This window comes from Thermobia domestica, chromosome 6, assembly GCF_964235325.1.
Source record: "Thermobia domestica chromosome 6, izTheDome1.hap1.1, whole genome shotgun sequence".
Lineage (NCBI taxonomy): Eukaryota > Metazoa > Arthropoda > Insecta > Zygentoma > Lepismatidae > Thermobia > Thermobia domestica.
The window spans coordinates 64,291,330-64,318,157 of NC_137459.1; the positions used below are offsets into that span (position 1 = coordinate 64,291,330).

Consider the following 26,828-nt stretch of genomic DNA (forward strand, 5'->3'; position numbering starts at 1 on the left):
GCGTGGGTAACCCGGGTTTGCTTCCCGGAGAGAGCTCACGTGGTTCGGATTCCACCTTAATCAGTAGGTCCCGTCTTATATAGCCTCGCTGCTGAAAGGGACGTTAAACACAAAATCAACTGAACTTTCGGCCTTTTAAGTTAAAATTTTCAGAGTACAAGCACAAGACACTCTAAATTCCCTGTTTAGATTTTGGCGGCATACCAACGTAATATATCAAAATGGCGGCCATTTTGTCAAATGAACGAGTATCTACGCTACGAAGCGCAATTTTCAGTCTTTTAAGTTGAAATTTTGACGGTAGAAGCACAAGATATGCTAAATTTGCTGTGTAGATTTTCTCGGCGGTCCAATGTAAAAAAAAAAAATCAAAATGGCGGCCATTTTTTCAAAACGGCAGTGAGTAGAAAATTGTTGCAAGTTGTGACAATGACAATATTGAAATATAAATCACATTTTAACACTTTTACCCCAAAGACATTGAAATATTTCGAAAAAAAACGATTAAACCCGAAAAAACCCAATTAAACTCGAAAAACACCCGAAAAAATGGGCCCAGGTGGGTTTGGCTTTTTCAAAAAAGCCCGGGTTTTTTCAAACCCTCGTTCATGATGAGCTTTTCTCCTCAAAAAAGTTTTAATAGTAGTCGCTAATGGTTTTCTACAGATGTTAATGTTAAATTGTTAAATTTTTTCAAACTTCCGATGTCCAAGTTTTTGTACCTACACATCGTGAAACAGTGTCAGGAGAAAGGGTTAACACTCGGAAAATGAAAATGAAATATTTGAGTTTTACGTCCCACGATTATGCCGGTTAGGCTAAAGGAGACGGTGATGATGAGAGATGAATGAAAATGGTGGAATGAAGAAAGTGGGAGGAAACGGGAGAATCCCGAGAAAACCCACGCACACGGTGTTTGTCCACCACAAAGTTCACTTGACAGGAGCAGGGTTTGAACCAGGAATCCCATGCACCAGAGATGAACGCTCTACCACTGAGCCACCGCGGCCAGCAAAAAATCAAAATAAGACAGTCTGGTGCAGGTGTAGTTTTGGTGCACTACATTTTGGAAGATTTACAGGTAAAATTCAATACTTTCCATGAAAAGACATGTTTATAAGGAACGAATTTCTACAGGTAACTTAATTACATACAATGTAATACAACTGTATCTTACGTTTACTAATGTTAAACCATTACAAGTGCTTTACGACGAATAAAACAAATGAGTGCATATGAAAAATGGCTCTATTAGATGTTATTTTCCACGGGCGGCTTATTTCTGCACCGTGTACACCGTCATCATATTTCTGCACAGCGCGCAGAACCTGTATTTTGTTTACAAGTGGAGAGTTACTAGTATGAAACAACAACAAGTGTTGTTGAAACTTGTATTATTCTCAAAACGCACTTCCTTCCATTACCCTCACTTCTCCGCATACACACTATCGCAGACATGCCTGCTCCCTTCGGACGTATTCCAGCGCGGGCCCACCAGCTTCGCCCTATCTGACTCGGTTCGATAGCATTCGTGCTATTTAGTGGCCACCCAGCACAGATTGTTTTGTGCTTTTTTGCGCTGTTTTTATGCTAGACATCTGGAAGCCTTATTTATACGCAAATCGTAAAAGAATTATAATTTTTCAACAATTACTTCTAGAGGTCCCCTTGAATTTTATTTATGCCAAGTAAAATATATTCCGCCCATTTGAAACCGACTAGGGGACAATAAAAAAGAAACTGGTGAAAGAATTATAATTTTTCATTTTTTTTTTTTTTAGTATTGCGTCACAAGTAAACCTGTACACAAGAGCGTTTATCCACTACCTCATTTCTCCTGTTTTTTTTTTTTTTTTAATTGGAAGTTTTCGCTCACATGTGAAACAAGTCCTGCAGTATATAATCTAGTTGATCTTATTAGGTTACTAAAGATACACTAAATACTAGAGAATACTAAAGGAACACAAACCTTATCATGGCACAAGCATTATGAGAAATTGTCCACGTTTCTCTAAGATAATTTAGCACCAGGTGCTAGTTGGCCACTAAAGAGCACGAATTCTATATAACTGAGTCAGAGCAGGGCAACGCTGATGGGCCCGCGCGGTAGCGCGGGGGTGTGTCCGAAGGGAACAAGTGCGTCAGCGACGGCGGGTATACGCGTAAGCGAGGGTAGTGAAAACATAAGGGCTTTGGTAATCATACATTTTTCAATATCACTTTTTATGGTTTCATACTAGTAACGCGTCAGTTGTAAACATAAAATACAGCTTTCGTACACTGTGCAGAAATACATTGGCGTTGAGTTAGAAGACACTTATCTTAAAAACTAAGACATGTAAACTTTTGCAATTTCAAGAAGAAAATAATGTACTACAGTTTCTTAACTGTCCCTCGTTTTGTAAATAAAAATTAAGTGAAACCTTTAAGTTTTTTGTCAAACGGTTATGCCGGTTAGGCTAAAGAAGACGGTGATGATGAGTAATGAATGAAATGGTGGAATGGAGAAAGTGTAAATAAACGGGAGAACCCCGAGGAAACCCACGCAGACAGTGTTTGTCCATCACAAAGTTCACATGGTGATGGCTGGGATCGAACCCGGGACCCCAAGTACCAGAGGTGAACGTTCTACCACTGAGCCAGCGCGGACCCTACAATTGTAAGCGAGTTCTTGATATACCGGTAACTCTTTACTTTGGGCAAGGCAATGATATCCTGTCAGTACATAGTATTGCCGAACGAGCGTTAGCGAGTGAAGGCGGGTTAGAGCCCCGCAGGGCACTTTGTTTTCTGTCTTTCCTTCTTGGGAACTGTAACTATAATTGCGGGAACCAGTTCAGATGACTTGATTATTGTCACTGCCTTGCCTAAAGTAATGACTTGCCGATATACCTTAGGGGGTTCGTGAAGGTAAGCAGCAAGGCAACAAATAGAATCGAAGTTAATACACAGGTTGGGCTAGGTAGTACCATTTAAATTACTTTCTTTGATACCCCCCCCCAAAAATTTTATATGCCAGAAACGCCAGTGCGCGGGAACATACTATAACCGAATCTTTTTCATGCGCAGCAACAATTAACATATGTAACAGAACATATAAAATTCATGACAATTTGAAATGTATATACATAATATTAAATTAACTCACCCCATGTATATGCATAATAAGTGCAATAATATATGCAAATGTATATGAATAATATTAAATTAACTCACCACTCTCTCACTTCATGTTTTCGTGGTATTTGCTTAACCAGCAACTGCGTACAGTTCCAATGAATGAATATTTTTATGATAAACATTATTTTTCCCATTTGTAAACTTATCTCAACGAATTTTTTTTTTGAAGGACTTTACCCACACTGCATCACAATGTGACAAATGAAGAACGCGAACCGAACATACAGGCAGCGCAACCAGACTACGATTTCTGCAATCAGGCTCTTCAGCGGCAAAGGCGGCTCGGCGCCTGTCCGAGCATCTTTTCAAGGTCGGTCCATCCGCTGTTTGCCGACCTTCTTTCGGCTCCTTTACTTGTCGGCACGCCGCCAACGTTTCGGCGTCTTTCCGACAATATTTGCCGCGGTCGCCGTCCGCTGTTTGCCGTCTCCTTGCAAAATGTTTGTCAAGAATCCTCTCGTACTTGTCATTTATTTTAAGTATTTACTTCTCATATACCCTTTACGTGCAGTCCCTTTACTACATTTCTTTTCATGCATTTACCTTTTTCGTGGTCGGCACGCCGTCAACGTTTCGACGTCTTTACAACCATCCTTTGACGCTGTCGTTCCGTCCGCTGTATGCCGACTTTCTGCCGACTCCGTTTTCACAAGACATATTTTATGGAATTAGTGCCCACCCACAAGAAAAACCTTCGGACAGTTTCAATTTTTACTTCATCATTAAAGAAGATACAGGCTCTATTCATTTTCCAAAATTCGACTCTTTGCCGCTGGTACGCGTTATTGCAACTTTCGCCGACGTCGTGCCGACGTCGCTTTTCAAGAAATTGCCGGCAGTCTCTTTTTGCAGTCGTCGTCCGACTGTCTGCCGACTGTTTCGAGAAAGCTTTATACGAGGGAAATATAAGCCCTAATTCGTATTTTAAAGCAACAAATTACCTTCTAACTCTCTTTGTTTTCTATTGGTGAACGAATCTCTTTTTGCTCGTCGCGGTCGAAAATCGAGCGGAAAGACGCCGGTGTCCGGCGCCGGCAATCCGACCGCGGCATCTGGTCGGCATGAACAAATTGTCCGACTATAGGCGGCAGGATCCTGATGGGGTTGACTACACACGTGACAATGAAGAAACCTAGTATTTTGGAGACGAATACGCTAATAGGAAGAGCTCCTTCGTGGCTAAGCGGTTACCGTACATGCCTTTGGCATGAGAACCGCGTTCGATTCCTGGTGGGAGCTCATGTGGTTCGGATTCCACGTTAATCAGTGGATCCCGTCTCATATGGCCTCGCTACTGAAAAGGACGTTAAACTCAAAATCAACTCAACTCAATGTTGATAGGAAGGGTGTATACATGAGAATGTATTTTGTTTATGTCAAGGCGAAAGGGGACACGTATGATGTGGACAACGCAATCAGATGGACGTGATTTATGACGTGGGTGGCTGGATTAAAAAAAAAAAAAAAAAAAAAAAAAAAAAAAGAAAAAAAGAAACAAAGGGGCCAAGTGTCTGATTTCGTTCTTAAAGCCAAACAACCTACAAAGACCTTGGACAACACGTGATATGCGCTTGTCGTGTTAATCTTGATATTGCTGGATTCGAATCAACATCCATCAGCTCCAATAGGTTCGTTCTCATGGTTTCAGTGTTACTTTCTTGTTTCCCGTTTTTTTCTTCCCCTTTTTTATTTTTGTTTTATTCTCGCTCGAATATTAAAGGTTCTCTTTTGGATTTGTGTCTCAGTCGTAGATGAATTTGATATTTCGTTGCATTTCACTGTAATTGCCTTCAAAGCTTCGGCTTTCCTTCCTTTACTTTCTGGTAACTGCGACTTTGAAAGTCTACCACTAGAAACTCTTTTATAATATCCACTTGGATTAAAACTTGAGTTGAGTTGAGTTGATTTTGAGTTTAACGTCTCTTTTCAGCATCGAGGCTATATGAGACGTGGACCTACTGATTAACGTGGAATCCGAACCACATGAGCTCCCGCCGGGAATCGAACCCGGGTCTCCCGCGCCAAAGGCGCGTACGCTAACCGCTTAGCCACGGAGGAGTTCCTTGAATTAAAACTGTCGTTGCTACTTGCCCGTTCCATGGCGTTTAGAATACTATGCCATACGTTAAAAACAACGAAATGACCGCGCGACGGATGGGAGAAATTAGTAATCACTTCTTTCATTGATACGACTCACTGCTACGCGCAGAGGAAACGCGAGTGAACGTTCATAAATCTGGAGCAGTCTAGACCTGAGTAGTGGCTTGTTTTATTGATACGAAATTGAGGGAGGAGATTACTCCAGGTGTAGTTACTCCAATTCTCGAGCAGGATTTCTCAGGAGTAGGTACTTATTTTTATTGATATCACCCCTTGTTTTCTGCTAATGTGTTTGGACATCACTGTGGAAAAATGTGGTTTATTTTTTTCGATGTAGGCCTCAGTCGAGGAAAATATAATCAAAATGTTCCTCAATACTACGTGTGTAGTGGAAATATTATGTGGAAATCCTAACTACGTGTTAGTCAAATCTTTAGTATTACCCTAATCACACGTAAAATCGTTTCTGAATACGTCCAATGAAGATTGGATTAAGTGGTCCCTCTTGAGACAAAGGAGCGTATCTTATTTTCTTAACTTTTCCAGGAGACAAGTTTAAACATATTCTAATTTTTATTCTATCATCTTCTTTTAAAATTTAGTTTGGTGTCCTTCCTTTCAGATATATGTTACGAGATCAAACTAAATTTTAAAAGAAGATGATAGAATAAATAATGAGAATAGGTTTAAACTTGTCTTCTGGGAAAGTGAAGAAAATGAGATACGCTCCTCTGTCTCGAGAGGGACGAAATATACTATCGAAGGGGCAAGAGTCAAACACAGTGGGTCTTATGCAGAGTCGTTTTGACATATGATTAACGTCATACTAAAGGCCTGACTACTGCAGAAACATATGTTAATCGAACTCTTTAGTATGGTACTAATCGCGCGTCAGAACGACTCTGCATAAGGCCCAGTATGTTTATTATGCTGCAAGACGAAATGAGTTGAACGTGATAAACCAGGATACAATATAAATATGAGCGTGCTTGGCTTTCACTTTACAACTCATACCATGAACTGGGGTTGAATTCACCTAATATTTACTAGTATTGTAATGCAGGCACATCTAACGTAACCTGTCGGACAAACCTTCGAACACACGGATTCATTTTCAAAAGTTGAAAAATCTAATACAATCTTAAAATACCAGATATAGATATATATATATATATAATCTGGTATTTTATATCGCGGACTGTTTTTAATTCGAAATTCAAAGAGAGACAAAAACAATTATTCGAAATACACAAAACTGTGCATTTTTAAATGCATAGAATAAAGCGAATGAAACTACCGTATCTGAAGAAAATAAACAACATGCAGTACACTTTACCTTTAACGCAGCATACTATTTACGTGATCGAATACATTCAGTTGTATATAAATTAAGCCAGACGTTCCATGAAAACACATTTCAGTGTACACTTACCAGTCACAACAATATAACCACCCGCTACTTTTTGAACGAAGTCGTTGGGAAGACGTAACAGGCGCGAGACACAGCAGAACCGCCCGTGTCTCACGATCTCACTTGATCAGTCAGTGTGATGCTCGTGCGTAGAATGGAGAAGGCCGGTTGTGATAGCTAGACGGCTGGGAACGAGACTTCGGAAACAGCGCGAGATGTCGGGCGCTTGCAAGCTGCCTTATTTAATGCTTTCCAGAGGTGAGAAAAGGAGGTGAAACCAGCACCGAACCACACGACTTGAGGCGACCAAAACTCATTAAAAATGTTGGGCGTCATTGAATGTCGAGGTTGGTACAGTCCGCAGCAAAAAACCTGCAACATGAGGATGTAAGTTTATTGTGAAACGACGGTCTTTTGCTCCAAGATAAGTGTGCAGTTGAAAACGACGAGGTTTCTCCTGGCTTGATTCGTGCCACTTAGCGTTATGTTGATTCCCTGCGTTGTTAGGCGTAGTTTCACAATAAACTTACAAGCTCATGTTGCAGGTTTTTTTGCTGCGGATTGTACAACAGGCTCCGGTGCAAATTGTGGCATAACTAACACCAAATTTAACAGTGTACAAAGCATGTGTGTGTTTGAGCACACAGTTCACCCTACACTGTTAGATATGAGCCTCCGCAGCCGACATGGCACACGTGTACCAATGTTAACCGCATGGCATCGTAGATTACGATTTGAATGAGCACCTAGCGAGCAATAGCAAGTAATTGTTACTGTGATTGGGCCGCTGGACAATGGCACAACATTGCATGGTTCGATGAAACACAATATTACCTTTATCACATGGATGGTCGGGTCAGAATCCGTCGTCTTCCAGGCGAACAGCTGCTAGAGACTTGCACAGTCGGACGGCAATCCGGTAGTCGCTCCGTTTGATTTTGGGAACCTTCACATAGCCATACATGTGCTTTGTGGTGCGTGTGGAGGGCATAATGATGGCTCCTACATGTCGACAGGTCATTGTTGGTCGTGTACATCCGTTGATTATGGCCATATTTCCAGATGGCAATGTTATTTTTCAGCAGGACAACACTCCATGACACAATGCCAACTTTGTGCTGCAATGGTTCGAAGAGCACAGTGGTGAATTTTAATTGTAGCATTATGGTTAAAGCAGCCACATGCTGCACTATCTTACAGAAACTCTAAACGCCGATCAAGAGTAAGCGAGATGGAATGTTATCAAATAAAGTTATTGTATTCGAAAAGTGTGCCAACTCAAGATATGTTGCTCGACTATCCACCGTACAGATCTCGATCTTTACTCTGCGACTTATTACGTCTTCGTGCCACTGTTTAAAGTTATGATGAGTTGCCGGTTCGTCATGGTACTGAGGTCTATAGCGCAGTTCCTTAACCAACCACAAACGTTCTACACTCAGGGTAGCTGCAATCTAGTGATGTGCTGTGCCACTTGTTTAAATCGGTAAAGTGACTATGCATCTGGTATGTATCTCTATTCACATAGACCACTCAGCAAATTATTACAGAAATGAACTAAAAATTTACTTTTATTTGGGTAACCCTTAGAATATTTCTGAGAGGAAAATCGATACTATTCTCTTCACAACTCGTTTATACTTCTACAAGATAACCAAAAAAGTTCTTGTCGTTCTAGAGCAGTGATAAACAGAGATATATACAGTGGATGGTACGTATCTTTAGGTTTCGGAGTAATTTCCATCAGCATCCAACACCTTTTACCAACATTCCTGCAGCTGCACAATTCCCTGGTGATAAAACTCCGCGGTCGTGGATGCAAATAAGTCCGTGAGTACGTTCCACAGGTCTCCCTAATTTGCGAAGGATCTTCCAAGGAGGTGGTTGTCAATGGAATGAAACAGGTGGCAATCTGTTGGCGCAAGGTCCAGTGAATATGGTACATGACACTGTCCCCAGCCAAGTTGCTGAAGGATCTCCCGGGTTCTACATATGGCTTGGCATTGTCGTGCAGGAACAGAACACCCTAGCGATTCACCAATGCCATTTCCTTCTGCTGCAATGCACGGTGCACCCTTTGCAACTACTGAGAGCAGAGGTCAGCAGTTATTGTCTAACCAGGTGGAAGGAGCTCGTAATGTATCACTTGCCGTTGTTTCGACCATACAGAAAGCATAACCGTTCGTGGATCCAGAGGAGATCTTGAGATGTGAGGAACAGGGTCATGTGGCGACAACAATTTCTGGTACGCCTGACGATGTCATAGTCGACTCGCTTTTCGTTCCAAGTGAGCAAGGACAAACAGGTTGTTACTCGCTGTTCCTTGTTGGTTGCCGACAATGTGTCGGGTACCCAATTGTTTAACTTGTATGACTTCCCTATCCCATGCAGGTGCAGTCTGACTGTTTCAGCGGAAACACGAAACCTTTCTGCAAGTTCATTATACGTTAGACCATTGTCGTCCTCGATGGGTGCTTTCAGGTCCTAGTCGTCCAACACGTGTGGTCGTCCACTGCGAGGTTCATCCGAAAGTCTTATATTTTCAGAACTGAATGTCTGGAACCAATGCCTGGCGGTGCGTTCGTTCACGGCATTCTCCCAAATGCCTTCCATATGCGGCGACTTGATGCGGAAGCTTATTTTAAAATCATACACAAACACACGCGAACAAGCTGCTTCGATACCTCCATTTCTCTTCGGCACTAGACAAGCTATGACAGCTGTATATACACAATGTGCCTGTATTACTGAAAACCGATAGTCAGACTAACTCCCGATCGCTTGGCAGGCACTGCGTCATTTCGTTTCCTCTTTGTGAGCGCATTATTAATGGGACGTAATATATTGTTACGATACACGCCATCAGTTTAGAAAGCCAGGAACAATGGCGACAGGAGCAGATACGCTAATAACTTATAACTGAATTAAATGTAAATGGCCGATTATAACTCTTGGTAGGCTGTAACACCACTAAATTTATTATAGTATCAGTATTTCTTAACTATGACAGAGAGTGAGAGAAGATATGTCGAAATTTGGCGTGTGCAACTGGGAAATTTCGGGAATGGGCAACTTCTAGAGCTTAAAATACAAGAGAGAATTTAAATACGAAAATAAAATAAAAAGATCGTAATTTATTTGAATTACGGCTCAAAAATACAAGAATCTCTCCAAAATAAGGCATGCATTAGAAAATATTTCGAGATACTAGACTTGTTAGAACAACATATTAATCCCTTCAATTTACAACACGTGTGTGTCTTAACAGATTCAAAAACATAAACATATTTCATTACATTAAAACAAAATGCCAATATAGCATAACACAGAGTTTATGGATTTCCAGTAGATCTAAACTAGTTTTAATCACTGGCATTGTTATCGTATATCACATGAACACAGCATATATTTGAGTACAGAAGAAATAGTAGAGTGCACAATAATGTTTGATGCAACAAAGAATAAAATTACATATGTATATAGCTTACGTAGTTATGTACACACAGACACGTATTTATAACGTACATACAGATTATCCAACAAATATATATGAACAAAAATAGCTACAAAAATAAATTCATTTCATTGATCATTTAATATATCAGGCACAAAGATGATGATAGGTAAAAATTGGCTCTTAACATGTAATGATCCATTAATGATAGTTGAAGTGAAAAAGAACTCTAGAATCATTACACTAAATGCAACAAGTTTAGATCTAAGTTACGTGATAATTATATATATACACACAGTTTTGTGGATTTTCACGCGTCATATTTTATATGTATTGCTTACTATCATATGCTCAATTACAAAGAGTGGTACTAGCACGTGTAAGTAGTGAAACTACAAACTCACGAAAAATTTGTAGTGTTCTTTCATAATTAAGGTGATGAACAAGCTAAATAGTGATTGAAAGTGAATTATGCAAAGAAAAAAAAAATATAAAGAAGTTGTGTTTTACCGACCATTTACAAACTGTTTCTGTTGACTTGGCTAGACTGAAAGGTATTTGTAAGAGATTTAGGTCGGCTAAGAAAAAAATGACAGTATAATATAAAACAGGCTCTTCGGGAAGTGGGCAGTAAATATTTTGATTGCATCTGATTGATAGAAGGGCAGCTTTAATGTTTGCGGCGCTAACTCATCGCCCTTCATCAGTCTTTTAGCTAGCATTTGCAGTAACGGACAGTATCAAGATAGTTTATGGCTAGAATCCTCTCGTTCAACACCTCAATTATTACTATTATTATTATTATTATTATTATTATTATTATTATTATTATTATTATTATTATTATTATTATTATTATTATTATTATTATTATTATTATTAAGGAATTTGTATTCGACTTCGCAATGATCGACAAAGTAAAAATGACATAGTTATTATAAGCCACATTACATGGTTCATGGAAAGCATAATTAGAAGCTGAGAAGAATGGATTAAGGACTTAGGTTTCGGGAAGTGCACTCCTTGACCTCTGCAGAGTAAAATAAATTTTTAAATGTTCTACGCAAGATATTACGAACTGTGAATGCATTATTTCAGCAATAAAACAAATCCAGTCCTAATTTATCATGCTTCCCTTCTTCTTATCCTACTGGATGACATTTGAATTATATAGATTAGAATTATCGCTGTAATAGACGTTCAGAATGCGTTGCTTTCCTCCTACTAATACATTACTTATAATTGATAGTTCCATTAAAGGGTGGCTTTTCCTTCTATTTTAGTAAAAAGAATTATTATTTTTAAAGAGTAGAAATAAAGATTATTTGTATATATTTTATAAATGTTCAAAATGTACTTTTGTACATGGGCCACAAACATCACTATGACGAACAAAACCCCTAAATTGGACACCTCTGTATGTGTCAAACTTTATAATGTATTATTTGTATAAAAGCAACTTTGGACATTTTTGTTAACTGAAGAGTTTTCGAAGGAATCATAGATGTCCAAATCACAGTGGTCCTATTTTACTTAATTCACTCTACGAAATAAGGTAAACCTATTTACTAGTCCAGTTTAATGAAACTTTTTTTTTACATGACTACATATTTAGTACATTTCTACATTTTCTTTATCGAGTCCACAACATTTAAAAGGGTTTGTTGCCTCCTCCATAACATCTACATTCTTTTCAACAAACTCCCTGGTATGGTCAGTGTACGCGCATTCGGTGCGCGAAACCCGGGTTCAATTCTCGTATGGGCTCATGTGGTTCGGATCCCACATTCAGTTGTAGATCCACGTCACATATAGGCTCGATGCTGAACGGGACGTCAAACTCCAAATCAACCAACCAAATCATTACAGCGAAGTAAAAAATTGACCAAGTATTATGAAAATGATCGATACTTTCAAAATATTGCTCGTTGTTGATAAATTCATACTTAATTTAACAATTTAACGAGTATAAACCCCTAGAAATAAATATTACCTTTAAAAGTGACAATTTGTTTCAACAAGATTCTGTGTAAAACAGGTACTAACTACTGCGCCCCTACTTACGCTGTCCTTAAACGCGAAGAATTCCACTACATGACATTATTTTACCTTCTACCTTTCTATTAATTTTTGACTTCTTGCAATATTAAATAACAACTAATACAAAAACCTCATTGTCCAGTTTAAGTTTTTCTTTCTTTTTCCATGAACAGACCAACAATTATTGCATCCCATTTGACTGTTCTTGACAAAAATACTAGCTGATCTATTATTCATATTAGAGTTCCAAAAATTCACCACACTGCAGAACAAATAAATAAATAAATAAAATATATTTCTGTTAAAGTAGTAATTACACAATAGAGCTTTGAAATGCTGTCACTTGCAGAATGAAACTGATTTTTTTGTAATATTTTGATACTTCACGTTTTTTGTTCCTGGCATAATTTTATTGTTGATAAGAAACAGATGCAAGCCAAAACATCCCAACAGCCTTATTTAAAGTACAATAAAAAGTCTCACTGACGTGTAATCATCCCAGTATTATATGCTAATATACAGGGTGGCCCAAGATTAGGCATACACCTATGCAGTGATCAAGTATAACATTCTAGTTTATGGGTTTATTTGCTTCGGCTCTTCTGAGTTTAAGATGTAAGTAAAAACACATTAAGAACAAATAATAAAGAAACTAAGTCTACCTGATGGATAATAATATAAGAAATGATATAAAATGCAATGAGCTGATCAGTACGGTACTGTATACGTACTTTTGGGCCATCCTGTATATGAGGTCTCAAGTTATAATCTACTGACTGGACTAATTGAAACTAGTCGTCTTTCATTTAACTTTTTATCCTACCTATAATTTAGGAACTATATGTCTGCAAACCACAATATAGCACAGCAGATCAATTTTTACCACCATGCCAAGTTTGAAAAATAAGTTGGGTTGAACTTCTAAGATTTATAGTGGCCTTGTGATTGATTATTCAGGGAAAAATCAAATGAAGGACGAAATATTTCCACCCAAGCACAAGAAAAGAGACTAAAAATGACCCATACATCAATAAATATTTGTGCGCAATTTTGCTCAAAATTATATTATTCAGGAAAATCATTCTTGTTTTTATTCCATCACACAGTATATATATATTATTAAAAAAAAAAAAAAAAAAAAAAAAAAAAAAAAAAAAAAACCGCACATTTATCAAAACTAAATTTCACATCTTACATTCGACTATTCAGAGGACTTAATATGTGACATCTGATGGAGTCCAATAACGGAACAGAATAAATTTCACATCTTACATTCGACTATTCAGAGGACTTAATATGTGACATCTGATGGAGTCCAATAACGGAACAGAACCTAATAAGGAAGTCATGCATAATTAATGAAACAGAATTAGCACCAAATTCATTAAGTCTTAAAATGACAATAAATGCAATTATATAGCAGATCAGAAGCTACAATTATAAAATAAACAGTCTTTTCCTCATTTAATTAATAATAGCATAGAAAACTCACTTACAGAATCCTGCAAATAAATTTATAAATTATAATCTACGTCAACTGATATATATATATATATATATATATATATATATATATATATATATATATATATATACTATAGTTATTTAAAAAAATGACCATACGATACACTAAAGTAAATATACATGTTGTAATTGTTTACATAGCTCTTTCAATAATCAATTACATTTACTTGTAACTTTAGCACACGATCAATATATATGTGACAAAAACGGGTTTTTTAATTATTATTGTGACAAAAATTCCTGGGAATAATGTAAGGAAATTCAATGTATAACAAATATTTCAAGAAACTTTGGAGCGTCATTGTGCAATAAGATAAAACGAACAATGACTGGGTCTCCATGATACTGAGCTCAAATATCCAATTTAAGGACACATGTTTCTATATTCGTGAGGAAGTTAAGACTCATTGCCCAGAACAGGTACAGAAGGATACGGAAGAAATACGTTGTAACAACTTTCTCGAAATAATAATAATCTTATGTTCGAATGTAATAACATTAAATTGACTTCAGAGCGCCCAGTATGTGCGCGTTTATGTATATTTACTTGTTTTGTTCATAGGTATCTAAGTAGCAAAAACATTTGTTTCGGTGTGCATGATAGTTTTCTCGTATAAACTCTGTGGACATTAAAAAAATTTAAAAAAAAAGTAAAATCGCATACTTCTAATGTGATAAACTTCATTGCTTTGGAAAAAAAAATGTTTCTTCTTACTCATTTAAAAATAAACATTCCTAACAGCAACTTATTATTTTCTTACAGAATATTTTTACATGTAATTGTGCAACACAAGAGAGCAATTATAGAATATTAAAAAAAAAAAAAAAAAAGTAATTAAATTCTATATAAGCTCATTGAAATAAAATTTTAACTTGAAGATCTAATCACTTGTAAGAAAGCGAATTACTGGGTACAAGAAACTATTTTCATAAATAAATTTGTTCTTATAAGTATTAATGCATACTTTGTGAAAAAATAGTAGTATAACACTACTGCTAATTAATAATCCAAAGCTACAATGATGTTTGCGAAGTGTAAATAATTTCAATTACACAGTTTTAATAAAGATTCATTCATCATGTCATGTTCTGAATGCAAAGACTTGTGTAGGATTTTCAGACTTAATAGTAAGTACACACTTTAACAGCAAGAACAGTACATTATTAAAGCAAAGAGAAAATCAGATGCATCTAAATTTGAATGTATAACAACAGTTACGATGTAATTACGTAACAGAAGTTCTACTTTACTATATATATTACATTTCCATTACATACATAACAAGGGCAAGTAAGTTAATAAGAAACAACATATTAAAGTAATGTATATTCCTCTAAACGTTCTTCAATTATTGAGTACAGAAAGTTTTCACGTGCACTCTTCGTGGACAAATTACACTTTTTGTAGGTATATGTGGCCATGTATGAGATTCTTCAACACAAATTTTAAAATATTAGAAATAGTTTTAACAAGGTATCATTAGGAATATATTTGCTTTCCTACTCGTTAGATTAAGGAATATCACAAAATGGGTGACACAAACTCTATTGTTTCCCAGATACCGTTAACATATAAAGAAAGCAGCACTGACACGTCCTTATGATGACCCGTACTTAGCGAGGAAATATCCCGGTACGTAGCCCTTCTTTCCAAAGCGGTCTTCGACAAACCACCACTCCGGGTTGCCCTCCAAATCTTGCTGATGAAGAACATTTAACACTTGCCCTTTCGTAATGTTCAGGGTGTGTGGACAATTATCTTGGAAGTCATACAGAGCATAGTAAAACTGGAAATAACAATGGCATATTTAATTACAATTAAAAATATCGAATTTTCACCGCACAAAATTCCATACAAGATACAAAAGTTCGTTCAAAGCTAGAAACATTTGAGTACACTTGTATACTGAGATTTTTTCCAAAAGGAAGAATAAAAGTAACGTAATTTTTCCATTAAAAAAAAAAGAAAAAAAAACCCTCGTAAATTAAAGATTACATAACTACTAGCATGTTGTGTTTACTAAACATTTTGGATACAACCATCTTTAAAACTGATTTAACAATACTGATATCTACCATTAAGACAGTGGTTCCCAACCTATACTGACTGACAGCCCACTTTACTGAACGCGCACGACATTGCGACACACCAGTTTCGTTTTTTATTAACTACCGTTGATCACCCGCTTCGCTGGGTTGAAATAAAAACTTGCACTTGAAATGAAAATGCACACTCGTCCCCCAAGTTGCGTAGCTGAATTTGGATTTCAACGGCATCGGAAGTGTCACTGTTAATCTCAGCGACCCCGTAAACTACAGATTCGACACTGACATTGGTCATTTTCCATCATTTTTAAATACCCCCCCTCCCCTAAGTTGCACCGTCAAAGTGAACATGATATTAAAAAAAAAAAAAAAATCCCAGGCCCGAACCTCATGTATGTGGCAAATTTAATCGAGATCGGTCTCATGATTCAAGAGTTATTCAGTTTTATTTATTTTTATGTCTCCCTCTTCCCTACGTTGAACCGTCAAGGTGAAATGATAAAAACACTCCCGGACCCAAACCAGAAATGTAAAATGTATGTTGAAAATTTGATCGAGATCGGTCCGGTGGTTCAAGCGGTGCGAAATCACAAACATAGTCACTTTCATTTTTATATATATAGACATGTAACATAATTATAATAGTGTAAGCCTATGAGTTTTTTTAAAATAAAATAGTCAGTCTATGCAGTACGAGCACGGTCGCTGCTCCTGGAGACGTTGATTGACATACTATTTTACAATTAGTTTTAACTAATTATTCCATGCTTCTATATTTTTTAAATTCTAAAATTTCACGACGCACCAGTTAGGAACCACTCTATTAACGTATATAATATATTTTAACTCATACAGATAATTAAATCATACTCTCACACATATTTGATTAATAATAACCTATTTAAAAATTCCGAAAATCCTCTTAGTTTTCAGACTATCCATACAGGGGAAAAATGTAATTTCAACCCACTTCACGATTATGTTCTCGTTTATTTGAAAAGTTGTGCACATTCTTTGATGTCTTGGCTCAGGTTTAATTTCTGATGGGGGTTCGAATTTTTGATGTTCACCCACCATCGTGAGGAAATTAGGGAAGTACCTGAAGTAAAACAAAATGTGTGAACAAGAAATAATGGTGCTAGAATCTGATGCACTACCCACGCACCACTCACGTTGAACATTTGCTACCTGGCCGGCCAGTTCTTCATGCATTGCAGTACTACAATATTCACTTTTAGGTTTAGAAGCGTAACAAGCTCTTTCGATTTCTTAACTCAAGCACAAGTTCACAGGTCTTAGTCAAGTGTAAGATATTTGAATATTCTAATGAAAACATGAGGAAGGTGTCTGTTAAAAAAAAAGATAAAACTGTACCTCACCCTCCATTAAATAATAATAATAATAATAATAATAATAATAATAATAATAATAATAATAATAATAATAATAATAATAATAATAATAATAATAATAATAATAATATCATCATCATCATCAAATATAAATCTTTGAGAACTTTTAGTGGAAGTTTACATACATACCACTTTTTCTGGAATTTCCTCATACAGATGCTGTTCTTCTGGGCTGGGAACTTCTTCATAACGATGAACGGTTGCCGACGGTGATTCAATTGACATATTTTCTTCTTCGCCACTGGGAACTTCATCATAACGGTGAACAGTTATTGGCTGCCTTATTGTCATTTGCTGTGATGGTCTTCTAGGTGTCTGCTGCTCTGATGACACAACTTCTTCGTACGAGGGAGGAGGTCCCGAAGTTGGCGATGTATTGTAACTTTTCTGAGGCAACATTGGCGAACTAGAATGCGATGCTCTCCCTGGATTTCTTTGTTGTGCCCGTAAAGTTGACGTCTGAGGCGAACTTGATTGTCTTCTTGGAAGTGTATTAGGACTTGGACTAGCACTACTACCGGATGTAGTGCTTTCTGTAGCAAACACTGCCCTCAAGTTACGACTGGGGACAAATCCTTTATTGGCTGGAAATATTAAAAAATATTCCTTAGTAGTAGAAAAAAGTAGAAATTTAATACAATGCATATATATATACAGGGTGGCACACGAAATGATCCACCATTTTTTTTATCGTTTCAGGAGAACAAGAAAACGCAATGTACACTCTTACAGCAGTAGCAGTACAGTTTGGAGAAAGTTGAAGAAGAAATTGACACCTAACTCACCCTGCCGCCGCTAGAGGGTTAGTTTTCAAGATGGCTGACAAGAGCAGACTGACCACAGAGCAGCGCTCAACAATTGTGCTTTTGTTCCATGAATCAAAAAGTGTTATTGTTGCTCAACGACGGTTTCGAGAGAGGTTTAATACCCGATGGGCTACCTCCAACAAAACCATTCACAGACTCTATGAAAACTTTCAGAGGGAAGGAACAATATTGGAGCCGAAGCGTCCTCGACAGAAGCCTGTGTGTTCGCCACAGAATATTGAAGCTGTTAGAGTTGCAATGCAGAGGAGTCCCGAGAAGTCGACAAGAAAGGCAGCAGTGCAACTTGGCATATCAAGACGTTCGGTTCAACGAATTCTGAAGAGTGACCTTCAGTTTTATCCATACAAGATGACCGTTGTGCAACGACTTACAAATGATCATAAGCGGCAGATATTAGTGTTCGCGCAATGGGCAGAGGGTAAGCAACGAATCCTTCACAACGTTTGGTTTTCTGACGAGGCGCATTTCCATTTGGACGGAGTGGTCAACAAACAAAATGTGCGTCTTTGCGCCACTGAAAATCCAGGGTTGATTCATAAAAAACACGCTCCCAGGTTTACAGTGTGGGTTGCAATTTCCAGCCATGGACTGACTGGGCCATTCTTCTTCGAAGAAACAGTAAATAGTGAGCGGTACTTGACTATGCTCCGGAATAACTTTGTCCCGCATTTGCTTGCTACTGCTTTGCCCATCAACACGCAGTGGTTCATGCAAGATGGTGCCAAACCGCACACTGCGAATGTTGTCTTGGATTTCTTACACGAAATTTTTCACATGCGCGTTATTTCTGATTGCTTTCCAGACCGGTTTCATGCTGGACAATCTTGGCCACCTCATAGTCCTGATCTCTTAACCCATGTGATTACTTTCTGTGGGGGTATTTGAAGGAAAAGATTTTTCCGAAACATCCCAACAATTTGGTAGAGCTCAGACAACTTCTTGTTCAGGCTTGCAGTGAAATTGATGAAAACATGTGTCGTCGAGTAGTGAATAACCTCAGTGTTCGATTAAATGCAGTTCAGATCAACAATGGCGGCCACATTAAACATGTTTTGAATCAGAACATTTCTCCACAGTACACTCTTTCTTGTGACGTGCATTTCCTTCTGTTCTGATTGTGACGTGCATTTCTTTCTGTTCTAATTGTGAATAAAGTTTTTCATTTAAAAAGAAAATGGTGGATCATTTCGTGCGCCACCCTGTATATATTGAGACAATTTTATGTTTTGTTTTAACTCTAAGCGTTAGTCGCAAATGCAGCGTAAGTTCATAACAGAACTCCATTTTTTAGACTCCCAAACTTTACTTTGCATAAGGATGGAATAGTTTAACGCCCCCCCCCCTCCCAAATGTGTTCTGTAAGCTTGGAGAAACGGGTAATGTGTCTAAGTATATGATGAAACTAATAAAAATAAATACAAATAATAATAATAATAATAATAATAATAATAATAATAATAATAATAATAATAATAATAATAATAATAATAATACTAATAATAATAATAATAATAATAACAATCCTGATAAAACTGGTGTACCATAAACTCACATGATATGGGGTCGAATCAAGGATATTTCGAACCAGAAGATTAGTTCTTTATATATATATATATATATATATATATATATATATGGAATAAAGGAATCCCGCAATGGGAACAAAGGAAGAAGATGAATTAGTTAACCAGAAAATACAGCATGCCTACATAATTAGTCCTTGATAAAACTTATTGGAATATGTTAAAATATAATGTGTCGGTAAATACATTGATTCAAAACATTTGTTCCTTGTTTATCTGCAGAATCCTTTTACCACTAGAGAGCAGTGAAATCAACTTCAAGATTGAACTCACTCGACAGCAATGCAGCTGGTGTGTATTAAGAGTTTCATTTAACACAAGTGTGGTGTTGAAGCAGCGTGCTTTAACGTAAATCCACCCACAAACAAGCCAATTTTGAAGAGGTACAAGAATTCTGTTGACGAGGGATGCACCTGTGACCAGAGGAAGACATTCGGGCCGACCACTAATCTCAAATGAAGTTGTTGATTGCGTCAGACAAACCTTTTTGAGGTGTCCGAAGATGTCAACGTGCCGAGTTAACCGAGAGTTACAAACTCCAAAAAGCACAAACTTAGGTAACTGCTTGTATTTCCACCCTTATAAAATGCGATTGATGTATAAGTTACGACCGGACGACAATGCAAAGAGACTAATTCTGCACTGGTCTTCAGCGATTGAAAAACAATGAAGACAACATGTAGTCAAAGAATATTCTACCCAGCATCTTGAAGAAAGAAATTTAAAAAAGATGTGATTTTAACTAATTTTGGGTCGTTGAGTACGAATCCGTTGTTTCTACGTATCACGTCACATTTTCTAGCAATAGGTACAACAAAATAAGAGATATATTCCATATAATAATAAAAGGTACTAATAAAATTAAGGACAAGTTTGGAAATATTTACAGAGAAATATAATGTCATTTTTAAGCAGTCCGCGGCATATGTATTCCACTATTTCTGCTAAGTACTTCATTTTCCTTTCCGGATTCTATTGTTCCAACTATACATATGTATAACATAGGGAAATTAACAGTAGAGCAACATAGGCAGAGAAAACTCGAAAAGTACAACTGCACATTTGCCGCATTACCCAGTAAATGTTATTTTAATTTAGTTTATTGCTTAGCTCACGAAAAGAGAGAGTTAACAAGTTAACAACACATAAACAAAAACCCAACGAAATACTTTTCGCACTAGAGGCAAATTCCACTTACCCCCATCATCAACAAACCACCTTTCTGTATCACCCATTGGATCCTGTTTCTTGATGACGCCAACTAAATGCCCTGCATTTAATCTCAAATCTAGTACATCTACAGGGGTATGCGGAACTTGTACACTGTAAAGTTTATCTCGAGGGTACTGGCTCTGAAGATAAGCTTTCTGACTAGGACTTTGTTCCAGCTATGAAAAAAAGGACAAAAATGAAACAAAATAATATTAAAAAAGTATTTTTTTTTTAAAAAAAAGAACTAGTTTATCAGCAAGAATATATATATATATATATATATATATATATATATATATATATATATATATACATATATATATATATATATATATATATACAGGGTGTTAATGAACTATACCGACAAACTGTAAGAGCTGATTCCTTACATCAAAATAAGAGAAAAAGTTCATATGGATCTATGGCGGAAAGTGCATAGTTTCAGAGCTAGGGCTGCCAAAAATCACGAAAAAGCCAAATTTCAACAGGTCCTATTTCGAATTCCAGAACTTATAGGTGTACAGGGTATTCCCTACATGGTGTAATTCTCAGATATGTTCTCAACAGAGTTCTCAGATATATCCTGATTTCAAGGGGGATCCAAAGTAGGCAGGAAATAAGCTCTGATAACAGTGGACATTGACTGCTTCGGAGAGAAGTCGGAAGTGTTAGGAACGGGGAGCTATGTTCTTTTTATGTTCGGAATAACGTGTGATGTGATGTATTTCGTCTCGGTATATTTCACGTTTTCTTCATTTATAACCGTGAAAGAAAACATCGCAGCATGCATTTTTCCGAGTACGAGAGGCCATGCTGCCGACGATTCTTAACACTTCCGATATCGTGCCAAAGGATTCCGTGTTCACTGATATCAAGGCTTATCGTTTGCCTGCTTTGGACCAATCATAATGTCAGAGCACATCTCAAAATTCGGTTGATGGCATGTCTGGGAATTTCACCCTGCATGGAATACTCTCTACACCCATTGAACATTAATGAAATATGCATTTTTGGATTGCGTATACGTGACTTTCTTTACGCTGACAAGGACCCCCATCCAGAGTTTCTCGAATTCGAAATAGGGTCTGTTAAAATTTGACTTTTTCGCGATTTTGGACAGCCCTAGCTCTGAAACTATGCACTTTTCTCCACAGGTCCATGCGAACCTTTTCTCTTATTTTCATGTAAGGAATCATCTCCTACAGTTTGTCGGTATAGTTCATTAACACCTATATATATAGCAGAGTTATGAAAAAGAATGCAGAAAAATGTATATCTCATCCAATTTCAAAACTGTAAAATGCAAAACAATTATTTTGCCCTCCTGTAAAGTTGTGATTTTCAACATACAACGTAATGCAAGATACAGAACGATATTCCACCTTAGATCATATATATATTTTCGTTTATTTCGTCTTTATAAGGACTTCTAATTAAAGTACAAAACTGCTATGTGTAAGCATTGATACATTAAGATATTTCGACTACAAGCAGTAATTTTTACGTTCTACACAGCACTGCTCAAATGTGGGAAAGATTACTATGGATTGATTACTTATCGTGCTTATCGATTACTTACCTATTAATGTTCCTCGCCAATTTTTCTTTCAACATTCGAGCAATACAGTCGGTCACTCATTTTCAGGGAGACACAAAGGTTTAAGTCCTTCACATCACAATTTGTACATTGTCTTTTTGTGCCTTTACATTTGAAGATTGTGCTGTGGAAAACAACTTAAGTAATTGTTTCTCCTTGAAGATGAGCGGTTGTGTGTCTTACTCGAATGTTGGAACAAAAATTGACGAGGAATATTACCAGGTGAGTAATTTCAGATATTACTATAAATTTCTAAAAGTTAAGGAGGTATTTTCTTAATATTTATTTTAGATCTCCACGTATGCACACACAATTAAATTTAACAGGTATCCTCGGAAGTGTAGAAAACGGCTTTGAAACAACTCATAGATGTTTTGAAACTGTTGTGAAGAAAAAAGAATACACGTGCCAATGATTGTTACTTAATAGCTAACCACTAGATACGTCGTTTCAAAACTAGCTGGGTGGTTTATTTGGTCAATAATAATCTTGAAATACAGTAATTTCAAAAATCATAGAAAGTGAAAGATGAACAGCACATTCTTATCAGAAGAACGTATTTGTTTATTTGTAAAGGAAAGGAAGCCAATAAGCGACTATTTAATTGCATTTATATGTGCGAGGATGATTCAGTAAGTAATGCTTCCCCGCCCACTACTTGGCTAATAGTAATGCAAACATTCTGAACGGTTTATCATTAATGCACCGATGTTTAAGCTATAGAATGTCACTTGTTTCACCTTCCTATCTCTTCTCGTTCCAGAGTAATGAAGCAATGCAAGTCATCCAGTGGTGACATTCGGCTGAAACAGCGGCCTGTCTTTGAATTTCTGACTGCGGAAGATTGTGCGCCCAGGAACATTCATCGCCGGTGACGAGTCGTGGCGACCCGGGAACAAAGCGTCAGTCGAAGGAGTACCGCCACACGTCCTCTCGTTCGCCCAAAAATTCAAAGTTGTCCCATCTGCTGGCAAAATGTTATTGACATTCTGCCTCATCCTTCCTATAGTCCAGATCTTGTGTCCTGCGATTTTGGCTCTTCTCCAAACTTAAGGATCACCTTAAGGGCCAACGCTACAGTTGTGACGCGGAGGTGAAAACAGCAGTTCGACAATGATGTCGCCAGCAGACACCAAAATTCATCTCCGACGGCATGAAAAACCTTGTTTCGCGTTGGGGCAAGTGTGTTGCCCATAGTGGAAACTATGTTGAAAAATGATACCATCATTTGTAGCTGACATTGCAAGCTTTCCACTGATACCTGTATCGGTGCTATCTGTCAAACACAACTAAAGGCATCACCCTGGAGATATTACTTTCTGAATTACCCTCGTAAATATTCCCCACTTGCATTGGCGAATAGGTTCTTGCAACCACGTGTCTGAAGGATACATATATATATATCTTTGTTCATAGTTTCTTCGTTTCATTACAGCATTCCACTAAAACTAAATTATGACACGAACGAAGATAATGGTGAACTGAATATAAAAAGTAGTAACCCTCTTACCTTAGATTGATTACTAGCTCCAAGCTGTTTAGCTACTGAAGTTGGAGAATTCTTTTGTGGCTTCTTCGAAGAAACTTCAGTCTTAAAATTTTTCGAGACAAAACTGAACCTTCCTAACTGGTTGGACACCAAACTATGTTTCACGGCAAACACGTCCCAAATATCGCCTTTGGAGGACACCAACAATGGAAGCTGCAATTAAAAATTGACAAAAGTGTGAGTTTTCCACGAGAAAAAAAATGTTCACTAATTTTTTAAACGAAAATCTTGATTAAAATTGCTTTGCGAGAATTTAACTAAGTCCACATTCCAAATTCGATGCTCCGTAACTCGAGAACCGAATGTTTGCACACCATAATATTTCACACGCCTGTATAGCAGGAAGTCTGCTACCACGGCAAATTTAATTCAGATCGGATGAGTTCGATTTAACTCGTACAATATATAACATTCTTAATTTTTCAGTGAAAAATCAATGGATGAAAATATAATTAATATTAAATTACTGTTTTTAGGTTATGTCCGCAGTCACCAAATACTATTCTTTTGTATAATAGTAGGTCATTTTGCAAGAAAATTGTTAAAGAATATTTTTCTACTTATAAAGTTCAGTTTTACAGTGTAATTTTGTTTCCCATTTTAGTGAGTTGTTTACTCCAAGCTTGATCCAGATCGGATGAATTAAGCTGAACTCGTACAATTAAACCCCGAATTGAATGGCTCATAAATTTGGGAACGAAACTTTTCCAGACCATATTTCATATGCGTCGTCAAAATCTAGCACCATGCCAAGTTTGATCCAAATTGGATGAGTTCGGTTTAACTTGTACCATATATTTCATAGAGAAAAATGAGCCGATTTACTTTCTGTTGAGACCTTATTCATTCTTTTTCAACTTTTGATTAGCAAAAGCAGCACTCTTAGCAATCGATGTTCTATAGTTTACTACATGTGTGACCTGTTTGGCCCACCAGCGTTATCTCACAACAAACGAACTTGGAGATCTTTACGGGATTCAAACCGAGTATTTGTTCATGATTCCTACATGATACTCACGCACGGTGTCAGGGAACGAACCTAACACTCATAAAAGATTGTTGGTATTCGAAAGAAACTTACATCATATTTTTTATTGCGTAAATTCAATGAAAGAGTGAGAAAATGCGACTGAGATGGATATCGGATCTCCACTTCTAAAATCCGCCATAATGTAGGTCAATCATTTATAGTTATTAAATAATATAAACGCTGGTTTATCCATGTATAAGAGGAGTTGTGATAAAAGTCCATATAGTTGGAGTGGCGGAACACACCTCAAGACTGAAAGTATGTTCAGCTGGTTGGGAGGCAGATTGCGTGACGTATTGGTTGCGAGGTTAGCCTCGGATTGATTTCATACCCAGTCTCGTTGAATTTGAAGGTTGTTGGTGCCAAATTCTCGATAACCTAACTTGATATTATCCTCCCACCTTTTTTAGTCTATATATTTAGGAGACACTTCCCCTAAGTAAGGGGTTTTCTGCTGAAACGGTATGCGTCTCACGCGAGATACATATCACGCTTACGTTAAACGTTTTCTGTGTAATTGTTTGCACCAATTCGAAGATAAATAAAGACATAGTTCCTCGGTATGTAACATCTACATCTACGCATTTCCTTTATTTTTAATTCCTCTAATTAATCTTCTCAAAACTTTATTTTCTGAAAAATTCATGTTCATACCTGCTAAATAGAACTAAACTTCCACATCCAACAACATTGCATATTTAATAATATAAAAGTTATTTTGTTCCCACAGATATAATACCTTAGTATCTTTGACAAAACACAAGACAAAATCGGATATAGTTATTCAGAGATAAGAATTTCATGGAACTAAATCAAAGCAACGATTGCTTACGTATCATACTAGTGTTTCTTCTCTATAAGCAGAATTTGATACACCTTAATGGTTCCTTTTACTCCTGATAAAAAATAGGGCTTTTTGGCGTAAGAAATCAGTGCCTTGTATTAAAAAAAAAAAAAAAAAAAAAAAAAAAAAAAACTGACGTGTGCACATGAATATTTGTGTAGCTAAACAATAATTATTTAGTTTGCGTATACGTGTTGTTCCTAATATAATGCCAGCTCCCCGTCACTCCAGCTCGCTGATACCCAGTTTTCCATAATTTTCAAACTAGCAAAGGAAAAAGTAATTGCTCTTGTGCTCTTCCCTATCGTTCTAGTGGCCTTTTCAGCTATGTTCGATAAATAATAGGCCTGTATGCAGGCGGAATATTCAGATAAGACAACTGTTAATATCTCACCTCCATAAGAGTAAGGTACTGCTTTGTGACCCTCCCCGCGAACAGTTTCCTAGCTGCTACGAACGCTGCGATGCACTGAACATATATATCACAAGACATAGATACTAAATGTGGCAGTTCTTCCAGCAGTTGACTATTCAGAGCCTCGTAGTTATTTCTAGCAGCCATCAGCTCTTCTTGAATCTGGAATTGTTTAAGCACAAAATAAACGAACATAACTTATAATAATTAGCAAGAACATTCCTTTACCAAAAAAAGAAAAAAAAAGTAGAAGTAGTCAGTAACTCGTCAGTAATGTAATGAGAAGGAAAATCAGGAAGGCGTAGCTACAGAGATGGCACTATTACATACATTACACATTCTTGAAACCAAAATATCTAGCCGATAGTCCAATAAGAACACATATATTGTTCCAGATGCATTCACAAATGAAATAAAATGAAATCGAGTTTAACGTCGTAAGATTATGCTTTGGGCTAAAGGAGACGTACATTAAATACAAATTAATAATAATAGAAGAACTGGTGGAATGAACACACAGGAGAAAGTGGGAAAACCCCAAAGAAAATTCACAGACATGAGTTATGCATTACAAACTTACCAAATCAGAGAATAGCTCTCTAAC

General features: G+C 37.0%; 1 protein-coding gene across 1 annotated transcript in view; it reads right to left on the reverse strand.

Moving 5' to 3' along the window:
* Positions 1–9,805: 9,805 nt before the first annotated feature.
* Positions 9,806–26,828, reverse strand: part of LOC145688041 (dynamin-binding protein-like) — a 108,874-nt gene continuing 91,851 nt past the window's right edge. Inside the window, exons 18-22 of the mRNA XM_081761739.1 lie at positions 26,204–26,386; positions 23,897–24,088; positions 20,776–20,965; positions 17,297–17,751; positions 9,806–15,496 (exon numbers count right to left, since the gene is read on the reverse strand). Coding sequence (XP_081617865.1) covers positions 15,308–15,496; positions 17,297–17,751; positions 20,776–20,965; positions 23,897–24,088; positions 26,204–26,386 — 1,209 coding nt within the window. The 3' untranslated portion in view covers positions 9,806–15,307. The remainder of the gene's footprint in view (positions 15,497–17,296; positions 17,752–20,775; positions 20,966–23,896; positions 24,089–26,203; positions 26,387–26,828) is intronic.